The sequence below is a fragment of the Oncorhynchus nerka genome, linkage group LG14 (assembly GCF_034236695.1).
Source record: "Oncorhynchus nerka isolate Pitt River linkage group LG14, Oner_Uvic_2.0, whole genome shotgun sequence".
Taxonomy (NCBI): Eukaryota; Metazoa; Chordata; class Actinopteri; order Salmoniformes; family Salmonidae; genus Oncorhynchus; species Oncorhynchus nerka.
In genome coordinates this window covers 96,538,531-96,565,209 of record NC_088409.1, presented here as the reverse complement: position 1 = coordinate 96,565,209, position 26,679 = coordinate 96,538,531, and the positions used below count along the sequence as shown (strand labels likewise).

At 46.6% G+C, this 26,679-nt stretch overlaps 1 protein-coding gene and 1 pseudogene across 2 annotated transcripts in view; one reads left to right on the top strand and one right to left on the bottom strand.

The window, feature by feature from the left end:
- Positions 1 to 5,954, bottom strand: part of LOC115126090 (collagen alpha-1(XXVI) chain-like) — a 59,275-nt gene extending 53,321 nt beyond the window's left edge. Inside the window, exons 1-3 of one of the 2 annotated variants that reach the window (XM_065000583.1) lie at positions 5,453 to 5,954; positions 5,008 to 5,130; positions 4,797 to 4,900 (exon numbers count right to left, since the gene is read on the bottom strand). In XM_065000583.1, coding sequence (XP_064856655.1) covers positions 4,797 to 4,900; positions 5,008 to 5,130; positions 5,453 to 5,625 — 400 coding nt within the window. In that variant the 5' untranslated portion in view covers positions 5,626 to 5,954. The remainder of the gene's footprint in view (positions 1 to 4,796; positions 4,901 to 5,007; positions 5,131 to 5,452) is intronic. The other variant, XM_065000584.1, reaches the window with a different exon arrangement.
- Positions 5,955 to 15,237: 9,283 nt separating this feature from the next.
- Positions 15,238 to 26,647, top strand: LOC115127968 (signal recognition particle receptor subunit beta-like; annotated as a pseudogene).
- The last annotated feature ends 32 nt before the right edge of the window (positions 26,648 to 26,679 follow it).

Genomic DNA, 26,679 nt, shown 5'->3' with positions numbered 1-26,679 from the left:
ACAGCTACAGTACTGTAGCAGTATACCAACCAGCAGTATATCATGCAGTAGCTTCAATACTTCACACTGTTACTTTTCTCCCTCGTGTGCCAGGAAACGGCTATCTCACAAACTCTGTACTTTTACCTCAGATGTGCCATACTAATGTCGAGTCTGTTACAGTCCCATACAACAGCAACTGGCCAACACCTTTAAAACATAGTATAGTAACATAGTACAGTACTTTGCTGAACTAAGATGACTGAGGTAAAGGATGAAGGAGGAAGGTTGTAACCCGTGGAGGGTAGACGCAAGTAAAAACAGTTTATCCAAAAATGCATTGAAAGTATAAGGGAGCGTTACTTTTCACAACGACACTTTCTTACCACTACATCACGGATCACATTATACCACATCTTTACCACTACATCACGGATCACATTATACCACATCTTTACCACTACATCACGGATCACATTATACCACATCTTTCTATTTACCACTACATCACTGATCACATTATACCACATCTTTACCACTACATCACTGATCACATTATACCACATCTTTCTATTTACCACTACATCACTGATCACATTATACCACATCTTTACCACTACATCACTGATCACATTATACCACATCTTTACCACTACATCACTGATCACATTATACCACATCTTTACCACTACATCACTGATCACATTATACCACATCTTTCTATTTACCACTACATCACTGATCACATTATACCACATCTTTACCACTACATCACTGATCACATTATACCACATCTTTCTATTTACCACTACATCACTGATCACATTATACCACATCTTTACCACTACATCACTGATCACATTATACCACATCTTTACCACTACATCACTGATCACATTATACCACATCTTTACCACTCCATCACTGATCACATTATACCACATCTTTCTATTTACCACTACATCACTGATCACATTATACCACATCTTTACCACTACATCACTGATCACATTATACCACATCTTTCTATTTACCACTACATCACTGATCACATTATACCACATCTTTACCACTACATCACTGATCACATTATACCACATCTTTACCACTACATCACTGATCACATTATACCACATCTTTACCACTACATCACGGATCACATTATACCACATCTTTACCACTACATCACTGATCACATTATACCACATCTTTACCACTACATCACTGATCACATTATACCACATCTTTCTTTTTACCACGACATCACGGATCACATTATACCAAATCTTTACCACTACATCACTGATCACATTATACCACATCTTTACCACTACATCACTGATCACATTATACCACATCTTTCTATTTACCACTACATCACTGATCACATTATACCATATCTTTCTTTTTACCACTACATCACGGATCACATTATACCACATCTTTCTTTTTACCACTACATCACGGATCACATTATACCACATCTTTACCACTACATCACTGATCACATTATACCACATCTTTACCACTACATCACTGATCACATTATACCACATCTTTCTATTTACCACTACATCACTGATCACATTATACCATATCTTTCTTTTTACCACTACATCACGGATCACATTATACCACATCTTTCTTTTTACCACTACATCACGGATCACATTATACCACATCTTTACCACTACATCACTGATCACATTATACCACATCTTTACCACTACATCACTGATCACATTATACCACATCTTTACCACTACATCACGGATCACATTATACCACATCTTTCTTTTTACCACTACATCACTGATCACATTATACCACATCTTTACCACTACATCACTGATCACATTATACCACATCTTTACCACTACATCACTGATCACATTATACCACATCTTTACCACTACATCACTGATCACATTATACCACATCTTTACCACTACCTCACGGATCACATTATACCACATCTTTCTATTTACCACTACATCACGGATGACATTATACCACATCTTTACCACTACATCACTGATCACATTATACCACATCTTTCTTTTTACCACTACATCACTGATCACATTATACCACATCTTTCTATTTACCACTACATCACGGATGACATTATACCACATCTTTACCACTACATCACTGATCACATTATACCATATCTTTCTTTTTACCACTACATCACGGATCACATTATACCACATCTTTACCACTACATCACTGATCACATTATACCACATCTTTCTTTTTACCACTACATCACGGATCACATTATACCACATCTTTACCACTACATCACTGATCACATTATACCACATCTTTCTTTTTACCACTACATCACTGATCACATTATACCACATCTTTACCACTACATCACTGATCACATTATACCACATCTTTACCACTACATCACTGATCACATTATACCACATCTTTCTTTTTACCACTACATCACTGATCACATTATACCACATCTTTACCACTACATCACTGATCACATTATACCACATCTTTACCACTACATCACTGATCACATTATACCACATCTTTCTTTTTTCCACTACATCACTGATCACATTATACCACATCTTTACCACTACATCACTGATCACATTATACCACATCTTTACCACTACATCACTGATCACATTATACCACATCTATACCACTACATCACTGATCACATTATACCACATCTTTACCACTACATCACTGATCACATTATACCACATCTTTCTTTTTACCACTACATCACTGATCACATTATACCACATCTTTACCACTACATCACTGATCACATTATACCACATCTTTCTATTTACCACTACATCACTGATCACATTATACCACATCTTTACCACTACATCACTGATCACATTATACCACATCTTTACCACTACATCACGGATCACATTATACCACATCTTTCTTTTTACCACTACATCACTGATCACATTATACCACATCTTTACCACTACATCACTGATCACATTCTACCACATCTTTACCACTACATCACTGATCACATTATACCACATCTTTCTTTTTTACCACTACCTCACGGATCACATTATACCACATCTTTCTTTTTTTACCACTACATCACTGATCACATTATACCACATCTTTACCACTACATCACTGATCACATTATACCACATCTATACCACTACATCACTGATCACATTATACCACATCTTTACCACTACATCACTGATCACATTATACCACATATTTACCACTACATCACTGATCACATTATACCACATCTTTCTTTTTACCACTACATCACGGATCACATTATACCACATCTTTACCACTACATCACTGATCACATTATACCACATCTTTACCACTACATCACTGATCACATTATACCACATCTTTCTATTTACCACTACATCACTGATCACATTATACCACATCTTTACCACTACATCACTGATCACATTATACCACATCTTTACCACTACATCACTGATCACATTATACCACATCTTTACCACTACATCACTGATCACATTATACCACATCTTTACCACTACATCACTGATCACATTATACCACATCTTTACCACTACATCACTGATCACATTATACCACATCTTTCTTTTTTACCACTACCTCACGGATCACATTATACCACATCTTTCTATTTACCACTACATCACTGATCACATTATACCACATCTTTACCACTACATCACTGATCACATTATACCACATCTTTCTTTTTACCACTACATCACTGATCACATTATACCACATCTTTCTTTTTACCACTACATCACTGATCACATTATACCATATCTTTCTTTTTACCACTACATCACTGATCACATTATACCATATCTTTCTTTTTACCACTACATCACGGATCACATTATACCACATCTTTACCACTACATCACTGATCACATTATACCACATCTTTACCACTACATCACTGATCACATTATACCACATCTTTCTTTTTACCACTACATCACTGATCACATTATACCACATCTTTACCACTACATCACTGATCACATTATACCACATCTTTCTTTTTACCACTACATCACTGATCACATTATACCACATCTTTACCACTACATCACGGATCACATTATACCACATCTTTACCACTACATCACTGATCACATTATACCACATCTTTACCACTACATCACTGATCACATTATACCACATCTTTACCACTACATCACTGATCACATTATACCACATCTTTCTATTTACCACTACATCACTGATCACATTATACCACATCTTTACCACTACATCACTGATCACATTATACCACATCTTTACCACTACATCACTGATCACATTATACCACATCTTTCTATTTACCACTACATCACGGATCACATTATACCACATCTTTACCACTACATCACTGATCACATTATACCACATCTTTACCACTACATCACTGATCACATTATACCACATCTTTACCACTACATCACGGATTACACAGGTTTACATTAGGGTGAGGTAAGATACAGGGTTATATGGGTTTACATTAGGGTGAGGTAAGATACAGGGTTATATAGGTTTACATTAGGGTGAGGTAAGATACAGGGTTATATAGGTTTACATTAGGGTGAGGTAAGATACAGGGTTATATAGGTTTACATTAGGGTGAGGTAAGATACAGGGTTATATAGGTTTACATTAGGGTGAGGTAAGATACAGGGTTATATAGGTACATTAGGGTGAGGTAAGATACAGGGTTATATAGGTTTACATTAGGGCGAGGTAAGATAGAGAGCATGATTATACATGTGGATGCTCACCTAGTTGACATTGATCTCCTGAAAACCCAGGACAGCACCTCCACTCCAGAGCAGTGACCTGCCGATAGGCCACTTTGTAAGACTGCCTGACCACGGTCCTGTAGCTGACAGGAACGTCATCATTTGGACGAGTACTACTATATACTACTATAAAAGACAGTATTTATATCAAAAACAGGACTCTGGGGTCGTCTGGTCCATCCAGTCCTACCTGATGAGTTTGGAGCAGAGTCCTGGCCAGCGGCAGCCTTGGAACACTCTCTGCACTGTGGTCTCTGTCCCATTGCGCACCTGGCATGTCACCGTCCTCGACACTGTGAACTGGCACCAGTTCCTGTAATTACAGACAGATCATATGGGACTTGTTATCTTAAACATCTATCACAGATCACACTGACTACTACCCTTTTAGTAAGGTTCTCAAACACTCCAACACCTTCTCCCTTATCCCATTAATCTGTATTTTTACCCACTATAGATGTCGATCATACGATAATAGAAAGCGTCACCTCTTGCCCGTTTCCGCGTCGGGCTGATTATCAATAGTCAAACATTTTGACATCACTCTTCCGATGCGGACATTGTAAATAAATGATGTTACTTGGCTAACCCTGACCATCCCCGCAAAAGATCCTCTCCGTCCGTAATGCGCTCACCTGGGCTGGGTGTTTGATCCGCTGAGAGGTGAACCGGTACTCGCGCTCCGCTCCGAGCTGACACGTTGAACAGTTACGCCGGGAAACTGGTAAATATATCTCGTTCCCGTCGAATGACAGATCAGAAATATCCATATTATGCAGAGAGCGCACGGGAGCGATGCCATTCCCATCTCGACAGAGTTCAAAAGTGCTAGTTGAAGGGCTTTCGTTGAGTTTTGAAAATGTGCGTTTGAAACCTTTCTTTTCCAGATGGGGGAGACTGCTTTCCAAAAAATCCACTGTACACTAAGCGCTCATGAGTTCGTCATGGTGCAGAGTGACTTCAAGACAGAGTGCTTTAACCCAACAACTCAAGTGAAATTAATCACACCATCATGCACATGAAAGATATCTGCGTTTTAAACGGGTACTCTGACGTTTGGCCCCCTGCGAGAATGAAGGAGTCAGATATCCACTTTAATTAGCTTCCCACCGTGCGCGTAAAAAGCGTGCAGAAGTGAGGTAGAACATCACAACTGAGCACCGTCTCTCTCTCTGTCTCAAGAGGAGAGAGCTTGAGAAGCAAAGCCACTGCTTCTCATGTTTAGGTTAAATCGCAAGGATCTTTAAACAATTCCACGTATTCCTATGGATTATAAGGGCATGCAGAGCCTGTCACATCGACATGGGCCATTTTTAATAGGTTTATGTGCTCTTTTTTAGCCTAAATTGGAAGAACATTTTTATCATATTTGGTAGCAAAAACTCTTTAATTCTGTTTAAAACATATATTTTTTAATAATTGTATGAATATCTAGCTTAAAATCCCAATATCAATGTGTTTAATCAGAATTCATTCCAGTGAATTTTGGAATGAATGTCGTCCTAAACATTTTGGAGGTATCTTTGCTAATATCTCGATGGTATATACACGGATACATAGCTATCATGACACAAGGCGAGACCCAGATGCAGACGCAGGAGGCAGATGGTTGGAGTTTAAGATGTTTAATAAATCCAAAGGGAATAGGCAAGAGAATGGTCGTGGACAGGCAAAAGGTCACAACCAGTTCAAAGTTCAGGAGGTACCCAAGGGCAGGTAGGCAGGCTCGAGGTCAGGACAGGCAGAATGGTCAGCAGGCTCGAGGTCAGGACAGGCAGAATGGTCAGGCAGGCTCGAGGGCAGGCAGAATGGTCAGGCAGGCAGGCTCGAGGTCAGGGCAGGCAGAATGGTCAGGCAGGCGGGCTCGAGGTCAGGGCAGGCAGAATGGTCAGGCAGGCAGGCTCGAGGTCAGGGCAGGCAGAATGGTCAGGCAGGCTCGAGGTCAGGGCAGGCAGAATGGTCAGGCAGGCAGGCTCGAGGTCAGGGCAGGCAGAATGGTCAGGCAGGCTCGAGGTCAGGGCAGGCAGAATGGTCAGGCAGGCTCGAGGTCAGGGCAGGCAGAATGGTCAGGCAGGCTCGAGGTCAGGGCAGGCAGAATGGTCAGGCAGGCGGGCTCGAGGTCAGGGCAGGCAGAATGGTCAGGCAGGCGGGCTCGAGGTCAGGGCAGGCAGAATGGTCAGGCAGGCAGGCTCGAGGTCAGGGCAGGCAGAATGGTCAGGCAGGCTCGAGGTCAGGGCAGGCAGAATGGTCAGGCAGGCTCGAGGTCAGGGCAGGCAGAATGGTCAGGCAGGCTCGAGGTCAGGGCAGGCAGAATGGTCAGGCAGGCGGGCTCGAGGTCAGGGCAGGCAGAAAGGTCAGGCAGGCAGGCTCGAGGTCAGGGCAGGCAGAATGGTCAGGCAGGCTCGAGGTCAGGGCAGGCAGAATGGTCAGGCAGGCTCGAGGTCAGGGCAGGCAGAATGGTCAGGCAGGCGGGCATGGAGTCCAGAAAACAAGAGAGGGTCAGAACCGGGAGGACTTGCAAAAGGAGAAAAGGCAAAGCAGGAAACCGGGGAAAACGCTGGTAGGCTTGGACATACAAGACAAACTGGCCCAGAGAGACAGGAAACACAGGGATAAATACACTGGCCCAGAGAGACAGGAAACACAGGGATACATACACTGGCCCAGAGAGACAGGAAACACAGGGATAAATACACTGGCCCAGAGAGACAGGAAACACAGGGATACATACACTGGCACAGAGAGACAGGAAACACAGGGATAAATACACTGGCCCAGAGAGACAGGAAACACAGGGATACATACACTGGCCCAGAGAGACAGGAAACACAGGGATAAATACACTGGCCCAGAGAGACAGGAAACACAGGGATACATACACTGGCCCAGAGAGACAGGAAACACAGGGATACATACACTGGCCCAGAGAGACAGGAAACACAGGGATAAATACACTGGCCCAGAGAGACAGGAAACACAGGGATAAATACACTGGCCCAGAGAGACAGGAAACACAGGGATACATACACTGGCCCAGAGAGACAGGAAACACAGGGATACATACACTGGCCCAGAGAGACAGGAAACACAGGGATACATACATAAAGAGACAGGAAACACAGGGATACATACAGGAATGCCTCCCCCATCCTCCCAGGAACAACAGGGATCCTCCCAGGAATAACCCCCCGAAACCCAGGAATAACCCCCCGTCCTCCCAGGAACACCCCCCCCAGGAATAACCCCAGGGATACTCCCAGGAATACCCCCCCCGTCCTCCCAGGAATACCCCCCCCCATCCTCCCAGGAATAACCCCCCGTCCTCCCAGGAACAACCCCCATCCTCCCAGAAATAACCCCCCGTCCTCCCAGGAATAACCCCCCGTCCTCCCAGGAATGCCTCCCCCCATCCTCCCAGGAACAACCCCCCCTCCTCCCAGGAATAACCCCCCGTCCTCCCAGGAATAACCCCCCATCCTCCCAGGAACAACCCCCCCCATCCTCCCAGGAATAACCCCCCGTCCTCACAGGAACAACCCCCCCATCCTCCCAGGAATAACCCCCATCCTCCCAGGAACAACCCTCCCCCCATCCTCCCAGGAATAACCCCCCGTCCTCCCAGGAACAACCCCCCCATCCTCCCAGGAATAACCCCCCGTCCTCCCAGGAACAACCCCCCCCATCCTCCCAGGAATACCCCCCGTCTCCCAGGAACAACCCCCCCCCATCCTCCCAGGAACAACCCCCCATCCTCCCAGGAATAACCCCCCCATCCTCCCAGGAATAACCCCCCGTCCTCCAGGAACAACCCCCCATCCTCCCAGGAATAACCCCCTGTCCTCCCAGGAACAACCCCCCCCCATCCTCCCAGGAATAACCCCCCCATCCTCCCAGGAACAACCCCCCATCCTCCCAGGAATAACCCCCCGTCCTCCCAGGAACAACCCCCCATCCTCCCAGGAATAACCCCCTGTCCTCCCAGGAACACCCCCCCCCCATCCTCCCAGGAATAACCCCCCGTCCTCCCAGGAACAACCCCCCATCCTCCCAGGAATAACCCCCCGTCCTCCCAGGAACAACCCCCCCCATCCTCCCAGGAATACCCCCCCCCGTTCTCCCAGGAACACCCCCATCCTCCCAGGAACAACCCCCCATCCTCCCAGGAATAACCCCCCGTCCTCCCAGGAACCCCCCCCCCATCCTCCCAGGAATATACCCCCCCTCCCAGGAACACCCCCCCATCCTTCCAGGAATAACCCCCCATCCTCCCAGGAACACCTCCCCCAGGAATAACCCCCCCCGTCCTCCCAGGAATACCCCCCCCGTCCCCCCAGGAATACCCCCCGTCCTCCCAGGAATTACCCCCCGTCCTCCCAGGAACAATCCCCCATCCTCCCAGGAATAACCCCCCGTCCTCCCAGGAATACCCCCCCGTCCTCCCAGGAATGCCTCCCCTGTCCTCCCAGGAATAACTCTCCAATAGTGTGCAACTGCAGCCCACAATTCGTCTTTCCTTCATCCACCCCCCCACCTCCAGCATCCCATTGGTTCCTTCATGAACACCACCTCTCTAGCATGACATCATCATGAATGTGGGTCAAAAAGGGAAATAAAAGTATTATCTAAGTTGTTTCGTCCCCCTCCTCCCATGTGCCGGAGTCCTCTTTTCTAGTTAGCATGTGCCGGAGTCCTCTTCACTAGTTAGCATGTGCCAGAGTCCTCTTCACTAGTTAAGCATGTGCCGGAGTCCTCTTCACTAGTTAGCATGTGCCGGAGTCCTCTTCGCTAGTTAGCATGTGCCGGAGTCCTCTTCTCTAGTTAGCATGTGCCGGAGTCCTCTTCACTAGTTAGCATGTGCCGGAGTCCTCTTCACTAGTTAGCATGTGCCGGAGTCCTCTTCTCTAGTTAGCATGTGCCGGAGTCCTCTTCGCTAGTTAGCATGTGCCGGAGTCCTCTTCGCTAGTTAGCATGTGCCAGTTAGTCACTGTCCTTTGCTCCCGCTTGCCAAGCACCTGCCCTCGCCATCGTTAATAGAACTGAGGGAAAACAGTGCCCAAAAGGCGGGTTGAAGGAAACTGTCTACCGGTGTTGCCAGGAGGCAGGGGGCGACACCTGCCTTCGCTGTCGTTAACAGAACTGAGGGAAAACAGTGAAAAACAGTGCCTGACAGGCAAAGGACTCTTCCGGGTTCTACAAATCCTTTCTACCGGCGTGTACTAGCTATAGTTAGCTACCGTTGTACCCCCTCTTCTTCTTCATCTGTGGGGTTAATTGGGGGTTGGCATCCAACTTCACGGTGCATTGCTGTCACCTACCGTTCCGGAGCGACCCCGCCTCCCACCTGTTCCGGAGCGACCCCGCCTCCCACCTGTTCCGGAGCGACCCCGCCTCCCACCTGTTCCGGAGCGACCCCGCCTCCCACCTGTTCCGGAGCGGCCCCGCCTCCCACCTGTTCCGGAGCGACCCCGCCTCCCACCTGTTCCGGAGCGACCCCGCCTCCCACATGTCCCGGAGCGGCCCCTCCTCCCACCTGTTCCGGAGCGGCCCCGCCTCCCACCTGTTCCGGAGCGGCCCCGCCTCCCACCTGTTCCGGAGCGGCCCCTCCTCCCACCTGTTCCGGAGCGACCCCGCCTCCCACCTGTTCCGGAGCGGCCCCGCCTCCCACCTGTTCCGGAGCGGCCCCGCCTCCCACCAGTTCTGGAGAGGCCCCGCCCTTACCTGTCCTAGCTTAATAATTGACCAATAGAAGTATAAAGAGGGGTTCCTGCAGATGCAGGAATGCCCACATGCAGGAACGCCCCGAATTGCGGGCTGCAGTTGCACTCTTCTCTCCCAGGCTGCTGGCCTCTCGGGGCCGGCTCCAGCCATAGACAGTTATTTTTGGAACTCAGTCGGGATCTCAATTTAATATTGAGAGTAAGAATAATAGAATACACCAGGTGAAATTTCAAGAAAATAATTGGGCATCAGCAGTTTTTCCTTTTTATGTCGGTCACTCAATTAGCCATGTCAGCTAGAAATGTTTTGATAGTTAGTTAATCTAGCCAGCTATCTAAACTTGTAGAAAACCATAGGTGGCAGGTGGCCTAGTGGTTAGAGTGTTGGGCCAGTAACCTAGATCAAATCCCCAAGCTGACAAGGTAAAAATCTGTTGTTCTGTCCCTGAACAAGGCAGTTAAACTCACTGTTCCCCAGTAGGTCATCATTGTCAATAAGAATTTGTTCTTAACTGACTTGACTAATTAAATTTAAAAAAATATATTATGGGTGATATCTTTTGAATGGTTAGGGATAAAATCAAGATTTTTTCTCTGAGGAAAACAGGAAGACTTGGCTACTACGTTGGCCACTACGTTGGCCACTACGTTGGCCACTACGTTGGCCACTACGTTGGCCACTACGTTGGCCACTACGTTGGCTACTACGTTGGCTACTACGTTGGCCACTACGTTGGCCACTACGTTGGCTACTACGTTGGCCACTACGTTGGCCACTACGTTGGCTACTACGTTGGCCACTACGTTGGCCACTACGTTGGCTACTACGTTGGCCACTACGTTGGCTACAGAACCTGGCTAAGAAAAAAAGGTGAGAAAAGTGCAAGGTTTGAGCGAGATACAAATTCAACATCGTTTTAATACTCAAGGGTGTAAAAAAAAAACATAGCTAGACCATTGTTTTACTATTGAAACTTAATGTTGCTATTGTTGCTAATGTTGCTAATGTTGCTATTGTTGCTAATGTTACTAATGTTGCTAATGTTGCTAATGTTGCTATTGTTTTTAGTTTGGTAAAACCGCTTGCATTTCTGAGGTGTATCCCAGCTGAGCACAAATGGTGAAATGGTGGTGGTGAATATGCACGTGAATTTCTGAAGTGTCCTGTTAGGCTGAAGGAGACCGAGGTGGTTAGAATAAGGACTGTCCATCATGTCTCCTCTCTGGAGGTGGTTAGAATAAGTACTGTCCATCATGTCTCCTCTCTGGAGGTGGTTAGAATAAGGACTGTCCAGCATGTCTCCTCTCTGGAGGTGGTTAGAATAAGGACTGTCCAGCATGTTTCCTCTCTGGAGGTGGTTAGAATAAGGACTGTCCATCATGTCTCCTCTCTGGAGGTGGTTAGAATAAGGACTGTCCATCATGTCTCCTCTCTGGAGGTGGTTAGAATAAGGACTGTCCATCATGTCTCCTCTCTGGAGGTGGTTAGAATAAGGACTGTCCATCATGTCTCCTCGGAGGTGGTTAGAATAAGGACTGTCCATCATGTCTCCTCTCTGGAGGTGGTTAGAATAAGGACTGTCCATCATGTCTCCTCTCTGGAGGTGGTTAGAATAAGGACTGTCCAGCATGTCTCCTCTCTGGAGGTGGTTAGAATAAGGACTGTCCATCATGTCTCCTCTCTGGAGGTGGTTAGAATAAGGACTGTCCATCATGTCTCCTCTCTGGAGGTGGTTAGAATAAGGACTGTCCAACATGTCTCCTCTCTGGAGGTGGTTAGAATAATGACTGTCCAAAATGTCTCCTCTCTGGAGGTGGTTAGAATAAGGACTGTCCATCATGTCTCCTCTCTGGAGGTGGTTAGAATAAGGACTGTCCATCATGTCTCCTCTCTGGAGGTGGTTAGAATAATGACTGTCCAACATGTCTCCTCTCTGGAGGTGGTTAGAATAAGGACTGTCCATCATGTCTCCTCTCTGGAGGTGGTTAGAATAAGGACTGTCCATCATGTCTCCTCTCTGGAGGTGGTTAGAATAAGGACTGTCCATCATGTCTCCTCTCTGGAGGTGGTTAGAATAAGGACTGTCCATCATGTCTCCTCTCTGGAGGTGGTTAGAATAAGGACTGTCCATCATGTCTCCTCTCTGGAGGTGGTTAGAATAAGGACTGTCCATCATGTCTCCTCTCTGGAGGTGGTTAGAATAAGGACTGTCCAGCATGTCTCCTCTCTAGAGACAGTGAGAAGAGTAGAGGAAAGTGGTGCCTAGGGCTCTAGAGGGTTAGAGAGGCTAGACGGGGTTTGGGTGGTGCAGTGGTGGGAGGAAAGTGGTGTCTAGGGCTCTAGAGGGTTAGAGAGGCTGGACGGGGTTTGGGTGGTGCAGTGGTGGGAGGAAAGTGGTGTCTAGGGCTCTAGAGGGTGAGAGAGGCTGGACGGGGTATGGGTGGTGTCGTGGTTGGAGGAATGTGGTGTCTAGGGCTCTAGAGGGTTAGAGAGGCTGGACGGGGTTTGGGTGGTGTCGTGGTTGGAGGAATGTGGTGTCTAGGGCTCTAGGTACAGGGTTTGGGTGGTGTCGTGGTTGGAGGAATGTGGTGTCTAGGGCTCTAGGTACAGGGTTTGGGTGGTGTCGTGGTTGGAGGAATGTGGTGTCTAGGGCTCTAGGTACGGGGTTTGGGTGGTGTCGTGGTTGGAGGAATGTGGTGTCTAGGGCTCTAGGTACGGGGTTTGGGTGGTGTCGTGGTTGGAGGAATGTGGTGTCTAGGGCTCTAGGTACGGGGTTTGGGTGGTGTCGTGGTTGGAGGAATGTGGTGTTTAGGGCTCTAGGTACGGGGTTTGGGTGGTGTCGTGGTTGGAGGAATGTGGTGTTTAGTGCTGTAGGTACGGGGTTTGGGTGGTGTCGTGGTTGGATGAATGTGGTGTCTAGGGCTCTAGGTACAGGGTTTGGGTGGTGTCGTGGTTGGAGGAATGTGGTGTTTAGGGCTCTAGGTACAGGGTTTGGGTGGTGTCGTGGTTGGAGGAATGTGGTGTTTAGGGCTCTAGAGGGTTAGAGAGGCTGGACGGGGTTTGGGTGGTGTCGTGGTTGGAGGAATGTGGTGTTTAGGGCTCTAGAGGGTGAGAGAGGCTGGACGGGGTTTGGGTGGTGTAGTGGTGGGAGGAATGTGGTGTCTAGGGCTCTAGAGGGTTAGAGAGGCTGGACGGGGTTTGGGTGGTGTCGTGGTTGGAGGAATGTGGTGTCTAGGGCTCTAGGTACAGGGTTTGGGTGGTGTCGTGGTTGGAGGAATGTGGTGTTTAGGGCTCTAGGTACAGGGTTTGGGTGGTGTCGTGGTTGGAGGAATGTGGTGTTTAGGGCTCTAGAGGGTTAGAGAGGCTGGACGGGGTTTGGGTGGTGTCGTGGTTGGAGGAATGTGGTGTTTAGGGCTCTAGAGGGTGAGAGTGGCTGGACGGGGTTTGGGTGGTGTAGTGGTGGGAGGAATGTGGTGTCTAGGGCTCTAGAGGGTTAGAGAGGCTGGACGGGGTTTGGGTGGTGTCGTGGTTGGAGGAATGTGGTGTTTAGGGCTCTAGGTACGGGGTTTGGGTGGTGTCGTGGTTGGAGGAATGTGGTGTTTAGGGCTCTAGGTACGGGGTTTGGGTGGTGTCGTGGTTGGAGGAATGTGGTGTTTAGGGCTCTAGGTACGGGGTTTGGGTGGTGTCGTGGTTGGAGTAATGTGGTGTTTAGTGCTGTAGGTACGGGGTTTGGGTGGTGTCGTGGTTGGAAGAATGTGGTGTCTAGGGCTCTAGGTACAGGGTTTGGGTGGTGTCGTGGTTGGAGGAATGTGGTGTTTAGGGCTCTAGGTACAGGGTTTGGGTGGTGTCGTGGTTGGAGGAATGTGGTGTTTAGGGCTCTAGAGGGTTAGAGAGGCTGGACGGGGTTTGGGTGGTGTCGTGGTTGGAGGAATGTGGTGTTTAGGGCTCTAGAGGGTGAGAGAGGCTGGACGGGGTTTGGGTGGTGTAGTGGTGGGAGGAATGTGGTGTCTAGGGCTCTAGAGGGTTAGAGAGGCTGGACGGGGTTTGGGTGGTGTCGTGGTTGGAGGAATGTGGTGTTTAGGGCTCTAGGTACGGGGTTTGGGTGGTGTCGTGGTTGGAGGAATGTGGTGTTTAGGGCTCTAGGTACGGGGTTTGGGTGGTGTCGTGGTTGGAGGAATGTGGTGTTTAGGGCTCTAGGTACAGGGGTTTGGGTGGTGTCGTGGTTGGAGGAATGTGGTGTTTAGGGCTCTAGGTACAGGGTTTGGGTGGTGTCGTGGTTGGAGGAATGTGGTGTTTAGGGCTCTAGGTACAGGGTTTGGGTGGTGTCGTGGTTGGAGGAATGTGGTGTTTAGGGCTCTAGGTACAGGGTTTGGGTGGTGTCGTGGTTGGAGGAATGTGGTGTTTAGTGCTCTAGGTACAGGGTTTGGGTGGTGTCGTGGTTGGAGGAATGTGGTGTCTAGGGCTCTAGGTACAGGGTTTGGGTGGTGTCGTGGTTGGAGGAATGTGGTGTTTAGGGCTCTATTTCAGGGTTTGGGTGGTGTCGTGGTTGGAGGAATGTGGTGTTTGAAGATAATTTAATGGGAGGCTGGACTGGGTATGGGTGGTGTCCAGTGGTGGAAGTGGTGTCTAGGGCTCTAGAGGTTGGAGGCTGGATTTGGGTGGTGCTAATGGTGGGAGAAGAAGAAGAAGAAGAAGAAGACGAGAAAGAAGAAGAATGTAGACGTGTCCTGAGTGAAGTGACAGTAGCAGATATGGCTACAGAGCCCGGCATCAATATGGAGGCGAAAATAGACGCGAGAGAAAATCCTTTTGAACCTTATTTAGACGCTTTAAAGAAGGTGTTAGAAGACCAAGACCCCATATTTATGATCGGAATGTTGTTTCTTTGGCTGTTGTTGTCATCACTGTTGGTAAGTTTAGGTTATCCCCAAAAGCACCTAGGGCTCTAGGTTTTGGGTGGTGTTGGCCCCGGAGGAATGTGGTGTCAGACCTCATTCAACTTTGGGGGCCTGATGATTGGAGTTGAATGTTGGTGTCCGGGGTTACAGGCTGGGTGGTTGGAGGAATGTGGTGTTTAGGGCGGGGCTACAATTGGAACATGTGTACTGTGGAGGAACTCGAGGACCGGAGTTTGGAACCACTGTGTTAGCCTAGCATCAGCCTGCTGGCTTTCTGTGCTATAAGATTTTCAAACAAACTTTTGTGTTGTCTTTTATCAAGTCTACTATCAAAGGTTCGCTAGTTAACTTGCTAGTAGTGGTCACTAGCGATCTGTCTAGTTACTGTACTAGTTATGCTCTTTGTCAGGCGCTCGTCTGCTATGATGGCAGCTAAAACCGAACCTGCTATGATTTCGGTTTACATTTCAGTGTTGTTGAAGTACTTGCTAAGCAGAAAAACTGTCCAAAGTGCTGTGTTGCTGGTTGGTCTCTGCGATTCTGGAAAGACCCTCCTCTTTAGTCGAGTGAGTATATCCGTGCAACATATGAGCATTGTCCAATCCAACTATTTACAGACGTCAGAAGTTGTATGACACTGATGGATGGTCGTTGTTTGCAGTTGTTGTCAGGAAAGTTCAAGAAAACCCAGACCTCCATCACGGACAGCAGTGCCCCTTACAAAGCCAAGAACGAGAGGGTAAGGAGAAAACGGGCTGTGGTGAGGGGAGTGAGTTGGAAGGTTCAGGAATGGATCTAGAACTTTACATGATAAAGATGAATGCATTTGTCAAAATGTGTCACACTGTGGCTTGACCGTTCCCTGTACTACGGTGTGGCAGGGCAGCAGCTGGATCCTGATCGACCTACCTGGACATGACAGTCTTCGGCCTCCGTATGTGGAGAAATTCAAGTCAGCTGCCAGGTCAGTAAAGATGAAAGGTGTTTCTATTCAGGGGAGGTATATAACATGGTGCTTGTATTTCAGGTGTCAGGTATCCATGGGAGGTTTATAACATGGTGCTTGTATTTCAGGTGTCAGGTATCCATGGGAGGTTTATAACCTATCTAAGACATGCCACCAGAGGTCTCTTTACAGTCTCCAAGTCCAGAACATATTATGGGAGGTGTGCAGTACTACATAGAGCCCTGACTACATGGAACTCTATTCCACAGTACTACATAGAGCCATGACTACATGGAACTCTATTCCACAGTACTACATAGAGCCATGACTACATGGAACTCTATTCCACAGTACTGTGGAGTTTATGACTACATGGAACTTTTCCACAGTACTACATAGAGCCCTGGACTACATGGAACTTTATTCCACAGTACTACATAGAGCCATGACTTGGAGGAACTGTATTTAGGGCTCTAGAGCCATGGGTTTGGGTGGAACTCTATTCCACAGTACTGTTTAGAGCCATGACTACATTTGGAACTCTATTCCACAGTACTACATGAGCCATGACTACATGGAACTTGGGTGGTTCCAGGAAGTACTGTTTAGAGCCCTGACTACATTTGGAACTGGTGTATTCCACAGTACTGTTAGAGCCATGACTACATGGAACTGGTGTCTATTCCACAGTACTGTAGAGACATGACTACATTTGGAACTCTATTCCACAGTACTACATAGAGCCATGACTACATGGAACTCTATTCCACAGTACTACATAGAGCCATGACTACATGGAACTCTATTCCACAGTACTACATAGAGCCATGACTACATGGAACTCTATTCCACAGTACTACATAGAGCCCTGACTACATGGAACTCTATTCCACAGTACTACATAGAGCCATGACTACATGGAACTCTATTCCACAGTACTACATAGAGCCATGACTACATGGAACTCTATTCCACAGTACTACATAGAGCCAGACTATATGGAACTCTATTCCACAGTACTACATAGAGCCAAAATAGACTACATGGAACTCTATTCCAACTACATTTAGAGCCCTGACTACATGGAACTCTGTTAGAAGACTACATAGACCCATGACTTATGATGGAACTCTTGTTTCTTTGGCTGTTGTTGTCATGACTACATGGAACTTTATTCCACAAAAGCACCCCGTTTTGTTCTTAGAGCCATGACTACATGGAACTCTATTCCACAGTACTAAACATGTACTGAGCCTCGATGACTACAGGAACTCTATTCCACAGTACTACATAGAGCCATGACTACATGGAACTCTATTCCACAGTACTTTTCATAGAGCCATGACTACATGGAACTTTATTCCACAGTAAACTATCAGAGCCATGACTACATGGAACTCTATTCCACAGTATCTGTCTAGAGCCATGACTACATGGAACTCTATTCCACAGTACTACATAGAGCCCTGACTACATGGAACTCTATTCCACAGTACTACATTTCAGAGTTGTGACTACATGGAACTCTATTCCACAGTACCAATAGAGCCATGACTGGTTGGAACTCTATTCCACAGTACTCCATTTAGCCATGACTACATGGAACTCTATTCCACAGTACTTACATAGAGCCATGACTACATGGAACTCTATTCCACAGTACTACATAGAGCCATGACTACATGAACTCTATTCACACAGTACTACATAGAGCCAAGACTACATGGAACTCTATTCCACAGTACTACATAGAGCCATGACTACATGGAACTCTATTCCACAGTACTACATAGAGCCATGACTACATGGAACTCTATTCCACAGTACTACATAGAGCCATGACTACATGGAACTCTATTCCACAGTACTGGACATAGAGCCATGACTTGGAACTCTATTCCACAGTACTTCAAGTCAGCCATGACTAAATGAACTGTTTCTATTCCACAGTACTACATAGAGCCATGACTACATGGAACTTATTCCACAGTACTACATTTCAGAGCCATGACTACATGGAACTTTATTCCACAGTACTGCATAGAGCCATGACTACATGGAACTCTATTCCACAGTACTACATAGAGCCATGACTACATGGAACTCTATTCCACAGTACTACATAGAGCCATGACTACATGGAACTCTATTCCACAGTACTACATAGAGCCATGACTACATGGAACTCTATTCCACAGTACTACATAGAGCCATGACTACATGGAACTCTATTCCACAGTACTACATAGAGCCATGACTACATGGAACTCTATTCCACAGTACTACATAGAGCCATGACTACATGGAACTCTATTCCACAGTACTACATAGAGCCATGACTACATGGAACTCTATTCCACAGTACTACATAGAGCCATGACTACATGGAACTCTATTCCACAGTACTACCTAGAGCCATGACTACATGGAACTCTATTCCACAGTACTACATAGAGCCATGACTACATGGAACTCTATTCCACAGTACTACATAGAGCCATGACTACATGGAACTCTATTCCACAGTACTACCTAGAGCCATGACTACATGGAACTCTATTCCACAGTACTACATAGAGCCATGACTACATGGAACTCTATTCCACAGTACTACATAGAGCCATGACTACATGGAACTCTATTCCACAGTACTACATAGAGCCATGACTACATGGAACTCTATTCCACAGTACTACATAGAGCCATGACCACATGGAACTCTATTCCACAGTACTACATAGAGCCATGACTACATGGAACTCTATTCCACAGTACTACATAGAGCCATGACTACATGGAACTCTATTCCACAGTACTACATAGAGCCATGACTACATGGAACTCTATTCCACAGTACTACCTAGAGCCATGACTACATGTAACTCTATTCCACAGTACTACATAGAGCCATGACTACATGGAACTCTATTCCACAGTACTACATAGAGCCATGACTACATGTAACTCTATTCCACAGTACTACCTAGAGCCATGACTACATGGAACTCTATTCCACAGTACTACATAGAGCCATGACCACATGGAACTCTATTCCACAGTACTACATAGAGCCATGACTACATGGAACTCTATTCCACAGTACTACATAGAGCCATGACTACATGGAACTCTATTCCACATCAAGTAACTCATGAAATCAGATTTTTTTCTTCTTCTAATGGATAGAAATGCACCTTTATTCCACAGCAGTACTAAAGAGACATGACTACATGTAACAGTACTTTCTTGCAGTACAATCAGTCATCGACTACACGGAACTCCAACATATAGCACCAATCATGGAGATGTATTCTGATAGGAACGAGCAAAATTGCACTACATGCAACTCTATTCTCACCATCCAACTCTGCACCACGCACTGTACAAAAACTATATGAACCTCCACAGACACACTACATAGAGCTAGCTAGTACTGGAACTCTATTCCAAAATGCACAACAAATATTCTCCAAAAACCATGACTTTTATGGAATGTTCGATTCCACATTTACAAACAATTTGATATAAATTGTACATTTAAATCACTCCCTTGAGAGTATAAAAATCACTGACTACAGGATAAAAATCACTTCATTCCAGAGTATAAAAAGACTTTGATGTACAGTGCTTTGAACTCTATTCCACAGTCTGGTTTGGTGCTTGTTCACTGGGACTACATGGAACTGGAACATCCCCTCTCGTAAGCCATGACTACATGGAAACCAGCCAATAAGATGCCATGTTGAGTAGGTGAAGGCAAGACAAACTCAAACCAAAACCATAGAGCCATGACTACATGGGCAACTCTATTCCACAGTATAACCCTGTTACCACACACATGGAACATCTCAGTGCTCGAGGTGTCACTACACCCTAGAGCCAGACTGTACCACAAACTCTATTCCGCGTATTGGGAGTCCCATAGGGCCATGACTACATGGAAGCGCCGTCTATTCCACAGTACTACGGGATCCATAATGAATATCTAGAATGTGGTGTTTTATTTCAGGTGTTCAGGGAGGTCTATAATGTGGTGTTTTATTTCAGGTGTTCAGGGAGGTCTATAATGTGGTGTTTATTTCAGGTGTTCAGGGGAGGTCTATAATGTGGTGTTTTATTTCAGGTGTTCAGGGGAGGTCTATAATGTGGTGTTTATTTCAGGTGTTCAGGGGAGGTCTATAATGTGGTGTTTATTTCAGGTGTTCAGGGGAGGTCTATAATGTGGTGTTTATTTCAGGTGTTCAGGGGAGGTCTATAATGTGGTGTTTTATTTCAGGTGTTCAGGGGAGGTCTATAATGTGGTGTTTATTTCAGGTGTTCAGGGGAGGTCTATAATGTGGTGTTTTATTTCAGGTGTTCAGGGGAGGTCTATAATGTGGTGTTTTATTTCAGGTGTTCAGGGGAGGTCTATAATGTGGTGTTTTATTTCAGGTGTTCAGGGGAGGTCTATAATGTGGTGTTTATTTCAGGTGTTCAGGGGAGGTCTATAATGTGGTGTTTATTTCAGGTGTTCAGGGGAGGTCTATAATGTGGTGTTTATTTCAGGTGTTCAGGGGAGGTCTATAATGTGGTGTTTATTTCAGGTGTTCAGGGGAGGTCTATAATGTGGTGTTTTATTTCAGGTGTTCAGGGAGGTCTATAATGTGGTGTTTATTTCAGGTGTTCAGGGAGGTCTATAATGTGGTGTTTATTGCAGGTGTTCAGGGAGGTCTATAATGTGGTGTTTATTTCAGGTGTTCAGGGAGGTCTATAATGTGGTGTTTATTTCAGGTGTTCAGGGGAGGTCTATAATGTGGTGTTTTATTTCAGGTGTTCAGGGGAGGTCTATAATGTGGTGTTTATTTCAGGTGTTCAGGGGAGGTCTATAATGTGGTGTTTATTTCAGGTGTTCAGGGGAGGTCTATAATGTGGTGTTTTATTTCAGGTGTTCAGGGGAGGTCTATAATGTGGTGTTTATTTCAGGTGTTCAGGGGAGGTCTATAATGTGGTGTTTTATTTCAGGTGTTCAGGGGAGGTCTATAATGTGGTGTTTTATTTCAGGTGTTCAGGGGAGGTCTATAATGTGGTGTTTATTTCAGGTGTTCAGGGGAGGTCTATAATGTGGTGTTTTATTTCAGGTGTTCTTGGAGGTCTATAATGTGGTGTTTTATTTCAGGTGTTCAGGGGAGGTCTATAATGTGGTGTTTTATTTCAGGTGTTCAGGGGAGGTCTATAATGTGGTGTTTTATTTCAGGTGTTTAGGGGAGGTCTATAATGTGGTGTTTTATTTCAGGTGTTCAGGGAGGTCTATAATGTGGTGTTTTATTTCAGGTGTTCAGGGGAGGTCTATAATGTGGTGTTTATTTCAGGTGTTCAGGGGAGGTCTATAATGTGGTGTTTTATTTCAGGTGTTCAGGGGAGGTCTATAATGTGGTGTTTATTTCAGGTGTTCAGGGGAGGTCTATAATGTGAATAACATGCAGTGCTTGACCTAAGATGAAGATCCAGAGAGACGCCCTCTCACTTGGTCTTTTGTTCTCTCCTCTCGCTGACTGCAGAGCCATGGTGTTTGTGGTGGACAGTGCCATCTTCCAGAAGGAAGTGAGAGATGTGGCTGAGTTCCTGTACTTCCTGTTGACTGACAGTGTAGTGTCCAGGAATACCCCCTCTCTGATAGTGGCCTGCAACAAGCAAGGTGACACATCACATGTCAACCCCTCCACCCTCTACAAAAAAACCTCCCCAGGATGATATTGTGTGTGTGTGTGTGTGTGTGTGTTAATGATTTTGAAAGGAGTGTTACTTCATATATTTTCCGTCTCTCTAGATATCACCATGGCAAAATCTGCTAAGCTGATTCGTCAGCAGCTGGAGAAAGAGATGTAAGGAATCATGTTACTAGTCCCTTGTCGACTCCGTGTTTGTTGTGGAAAGGGAAACACTTCCTAGTTTAAAGCTAACGTTCGGGAACAGAGAATCATGTTACTAGTCCCTTGTCGACTCCGTGTTTGTTGTGGAAAGGGAAACACTTCCTAGTTTAAAGCTAACGTTCGGGAACAGAGAATCATGTTACTAGTCCCTTGTCGACTCCGTGTTTTTTGTGGAAAGGGAAACACTTCCTAGTTTAAAGCTAACGTTCGGGAACAGAGAATCATGTTACGAGTCCCTTGTCGACTCCGTGTTTGTTGTGGAAAGGGAAACACTTCCTAGTTTAAAGCTAACGTTCGGGAACAGAGAATCATGTTACTAGTCCCTTGTCGACTCCGTGTTTGTTGTGGAAAGGGAAACACTTCCTAGTTTAAAGCTAACGTTCGGGAACAGAGAATCATGTTACTAGTCCCTTGTCGACTCCGTGTTTGTTGTGGAAAGGGAAACACTTCCTAGTTTGACGCTAACGTTCGGGAACAGAAGACGGACATTCAGTGGGCTCTAAAGTGACAACAGTTCACTCGCATTTTACCCGTGAAAGAAATTAAATTGCAAATAACAAAAATGAACTGGTCACATTTTTGTGCGAGTTATATGATCTACATTTAATTCCGCATCCCATTAGTTGTATTTTTTCACGTAACATTACGAGGATCACGCAACCTGATAGACTGGAACTATGATCCACGTAAAAAACAAAAACATTACAAAAGTATAATAAGAAATAAATATAAACATCTTGGCATTAAGTGGAGTCGGGAGTTTAGAAGACGAATGAATGAATGTCTGGTATCAGCTATAGAGGCAATGCTTCTAAAATGCCTTTGGCACTAGATTTGCGATTTTAAATCTCCAATTTGCCTCGTGCGTCTGGTACTCTAAAAAGTTGGGACAGGGTTCACAGTTCTGCCAACATCAACACCAGGACCGGGGGTGATACCTGTGTTCTGCCAGGACCGGGGGGTGATACCAGTGTTCTGCCAACACCAGGACCGGGGGTGATACCAGTGTTCTGCCAACACCAGGACCGGGGGTGATACCTGTGTTCTGCCAGGACCGGGGGTGATACCAGTGTTCTACACCAGGACCTGGGGGTGATACCAGGGTTCTGCCAACATCAACACCAGGACCTGGGGTGATACCAGGGTTCTGCCAACATCAACACCAGGACCTGGGGGTGATACCAGGGTTCTGCCAACATCAACACCAGGACCTGGGGTGATACCAGGGTTCTGCCAACATCAACACCAGGACCTGGGGGTGATACCAGTGTTCTGCCAACACCAGGACCTGGGGGTGATACCAGTGTTCTGCCAACACCAGGACCTGGGGGTGATACCAGTGTTCTGCCAACACCAGGACCTGGGGGTGATACCAGTGTTCTGCCAACACCAGGACCTGGGGGTGATACCAGTGTTCTGCCAACACCAGGACCGGGGGTGATACCAGTGTTCTGCCAACACCAGGACCTGGGGGTGATACCAGTGTTCTGCCAACACCAGGACCTGGGGGTGATACCAGTGTTCTGCCAACACCAGGACCTGGGGGTGATACCAGTGTTCTGCCAACACCAGGACCTGGGGGTGATACCAGTGTTCTGCCAACACCAGGACCGGGGGTGATACCAGGGTTCTGCCAACATCAACACCAGGACCGGGGTTGATACCAGGGTTCTGCCAACACCAGGACCGGGGGTGATACCAGGGTTCTGCCAACACCAGGACCGGGGGTGATACCAGGGTTCTGCCAACATCAACACCAGGACCTGGGGGTGATACCAGTGTTCTGCCAACACCAGGACCTGGGGGTGATACCAGTGTTCTGCCAACATCAACACCAGGACCTGGGGGTGATACCAGGGTTCTGCCAACATCAACACCAGGACCTGGGGGTGATACCAGGGTTCTGCCAACATCAACACCAGGACCTGGGGGTGATACCAGGGTTCTGCCAACATCAACACCAGGACCTGGGTTCTGGGACCTGGGGTGATACCAGGGTTCTGCCAACATCAACACCAGGACCTGGGGTGATACCAGGGTTCTGCCAACATCAACACCAGGACCTGGGGGTGATACCTGTGTTCTGCCAACATCAACACCAGGACCTGGGGGTGATACCAGTGTTCTGCCAACACCAGGACCTGGGGTGATACCAGGGTTCTGCCAACACCAGGACCGGGGATGATACCAGGGTTCTGCCAGGACCGGGGGTGATACCAGTGTTCTGCCAACACCAGGACCTGGGGGTGATACCAGTGTTCTGCCAACACCAGGACCTGGGGGTGATACCAGTGTTCTGCCAACACCAACACCAGGGGGTGATACCAGTGTTCTGCCAACACCAGGACCTGGGGTGATACCAGTGTTCTGCCAACACCAGGACCGGGATGATACCAGGGCCAGGACCGGGGTGATACCAGTGTTCTGCCAACACCAGGACCTGGGGGTGATACCAGTGTTCTGCCAACACCAGGACCTGGGGGTGATACCAGTGTTCTGCCAACATCAACACCAGGACCGGGGGTGATACCAGTGTTCTGCCAACACCAGGACCGGGGGTGATACCAGTGTTCTGCCAACACCAGGACCTGGGGTGATACCAGTGTTCTGCCAACACCAGGACCTGGGGGTGATACCAGTGTTCTGCCAACACCAGGACCTGGGGGTGATACCAGTGTTCTGCCAACACCAGGACCGGGGGTGATACCAGTATCACGACACTCGTTAGTACCATGACAAGGAAACAAAAAGCGAAGCGGATTTAACTTCTTTAGGAGAGCCGTCCTAATGTTGGAAACAAACATTACTGTTGTCCTCCAGAGTGACGTGTATTTATGTTCCAAGCTGTAGCACTGTTTTACACACAGCTAGATTAAGAGCCGAATCGTTCTGGTTTTTTTTGCCATAAAAACAATGTTTTCTTACTGTTAAAACTCAGACATAATTTTTTAAAATGGAAGTGTGATTCTACAGAATGAATTGATCCTAACCTTTCCCGTTTCCCCTCAGGAACACACTGAGAGTGACACGGTCTGCGGCTCTGAGCGCCCAGGACGGGTCAGCGGGGGCCAGCGTGCACCTGGGGAAGAAGGGCAAGGACTTTGAGTTCAGCCAGCTGCCCATGAAGGTGGAGTTCCTGGAGTGCAGCGCCCGAGGCAGCAAGGGGGAGGACGGGGAGGCGGACATCGCCAGCCTCGAGAAGAGCCTGGCCCTGCTGTGAGATGACTGGGGCTCATTATTGACCATGTAGTTCCCATAGGTCACTACTTTGGCCAATAGCCATTTAGTTCCCATAGGTCACTACTTTGGCCAATAGCCATTTAGTTCCCATAGGTCACTACTTTGGCCAAGAGCCATTTAGTTCCCATAGGTCACTACTTTGGCCAATAGCCATTTAGTTCCCATAGGTCACTACTTTGGACAATAGCCATTTAGTTCCCATAGGTCACTACTTTGGCCAAGAGCCATTTAGTTCCCATAGGTCACTACTTTGGCCAAGAGCCATTTCGTTCCCATAGGTCACTACTTTGGCCAAGAGCTCTTGAGTGGGGTGCATTATGGGGAATTAGTCTAAGGTCTCTCAGCATATCAGGTATCTTCGTCGGTCCTCAGAACTCCAGACTCAACACAACTACACCTATGGAAGTGAGTTGTGTTGACATCACAAGGTCAGCAGTGGTACTTGATGTAGTGAATGCTAATAGCAGGTGTTACTTTGTGTCTAGGAAACGACCCGTCCTTTTCATAGTGGATAGTCTCACCCACTGCTTTTTAACAATGTCAACATCAATTTCTACTTATGTTTTTTTCCCCCCTCAGCATTTGAATAATCCATCAATCATGATATCCTGTGAATGTGATGCGATATTTCACTAAACCCACCTCAGACGACCTATCGGATTTCTCCATTTAGATTCTGGCAGTTTGTTTTCCAAAATTAGGTTTTGGTTAGCTGAATGTTCCATCAGTTTGTATTGTGGTCCAGTGCATTCTGTAGTTCCAACACCTTTCTACATTCTGTAGTTCCAACACCTTTCTACATTCTGTAGTTCCAACACCTTTCTACATTCTGTAGTTCCAACACCTTTCTGCATTCTGTAGTTCCAATACCTTTCTGCATTCTGTAGTTCCAACACCTTTCTGCATTCTGTAGTTCCAACACCTTTCTGCATTCTGTAGTTCCAACACCTTTCTGCATTCTGTAGTTCCAACACCTTTCTGCATTCTGTAGTTCCAACACCTTTCTTTTTTTTGAGGGGGAAGTTGACCATGAATCTGTATCATTGTTAGCCAAATAGGAATGTTTATTATTATTATTTTTTCTTATTCAGCTTGTAAATAAATTGTTTTTGTGGTTTATTGGTGAGTGCAACATCACTGTAGCCATTGTG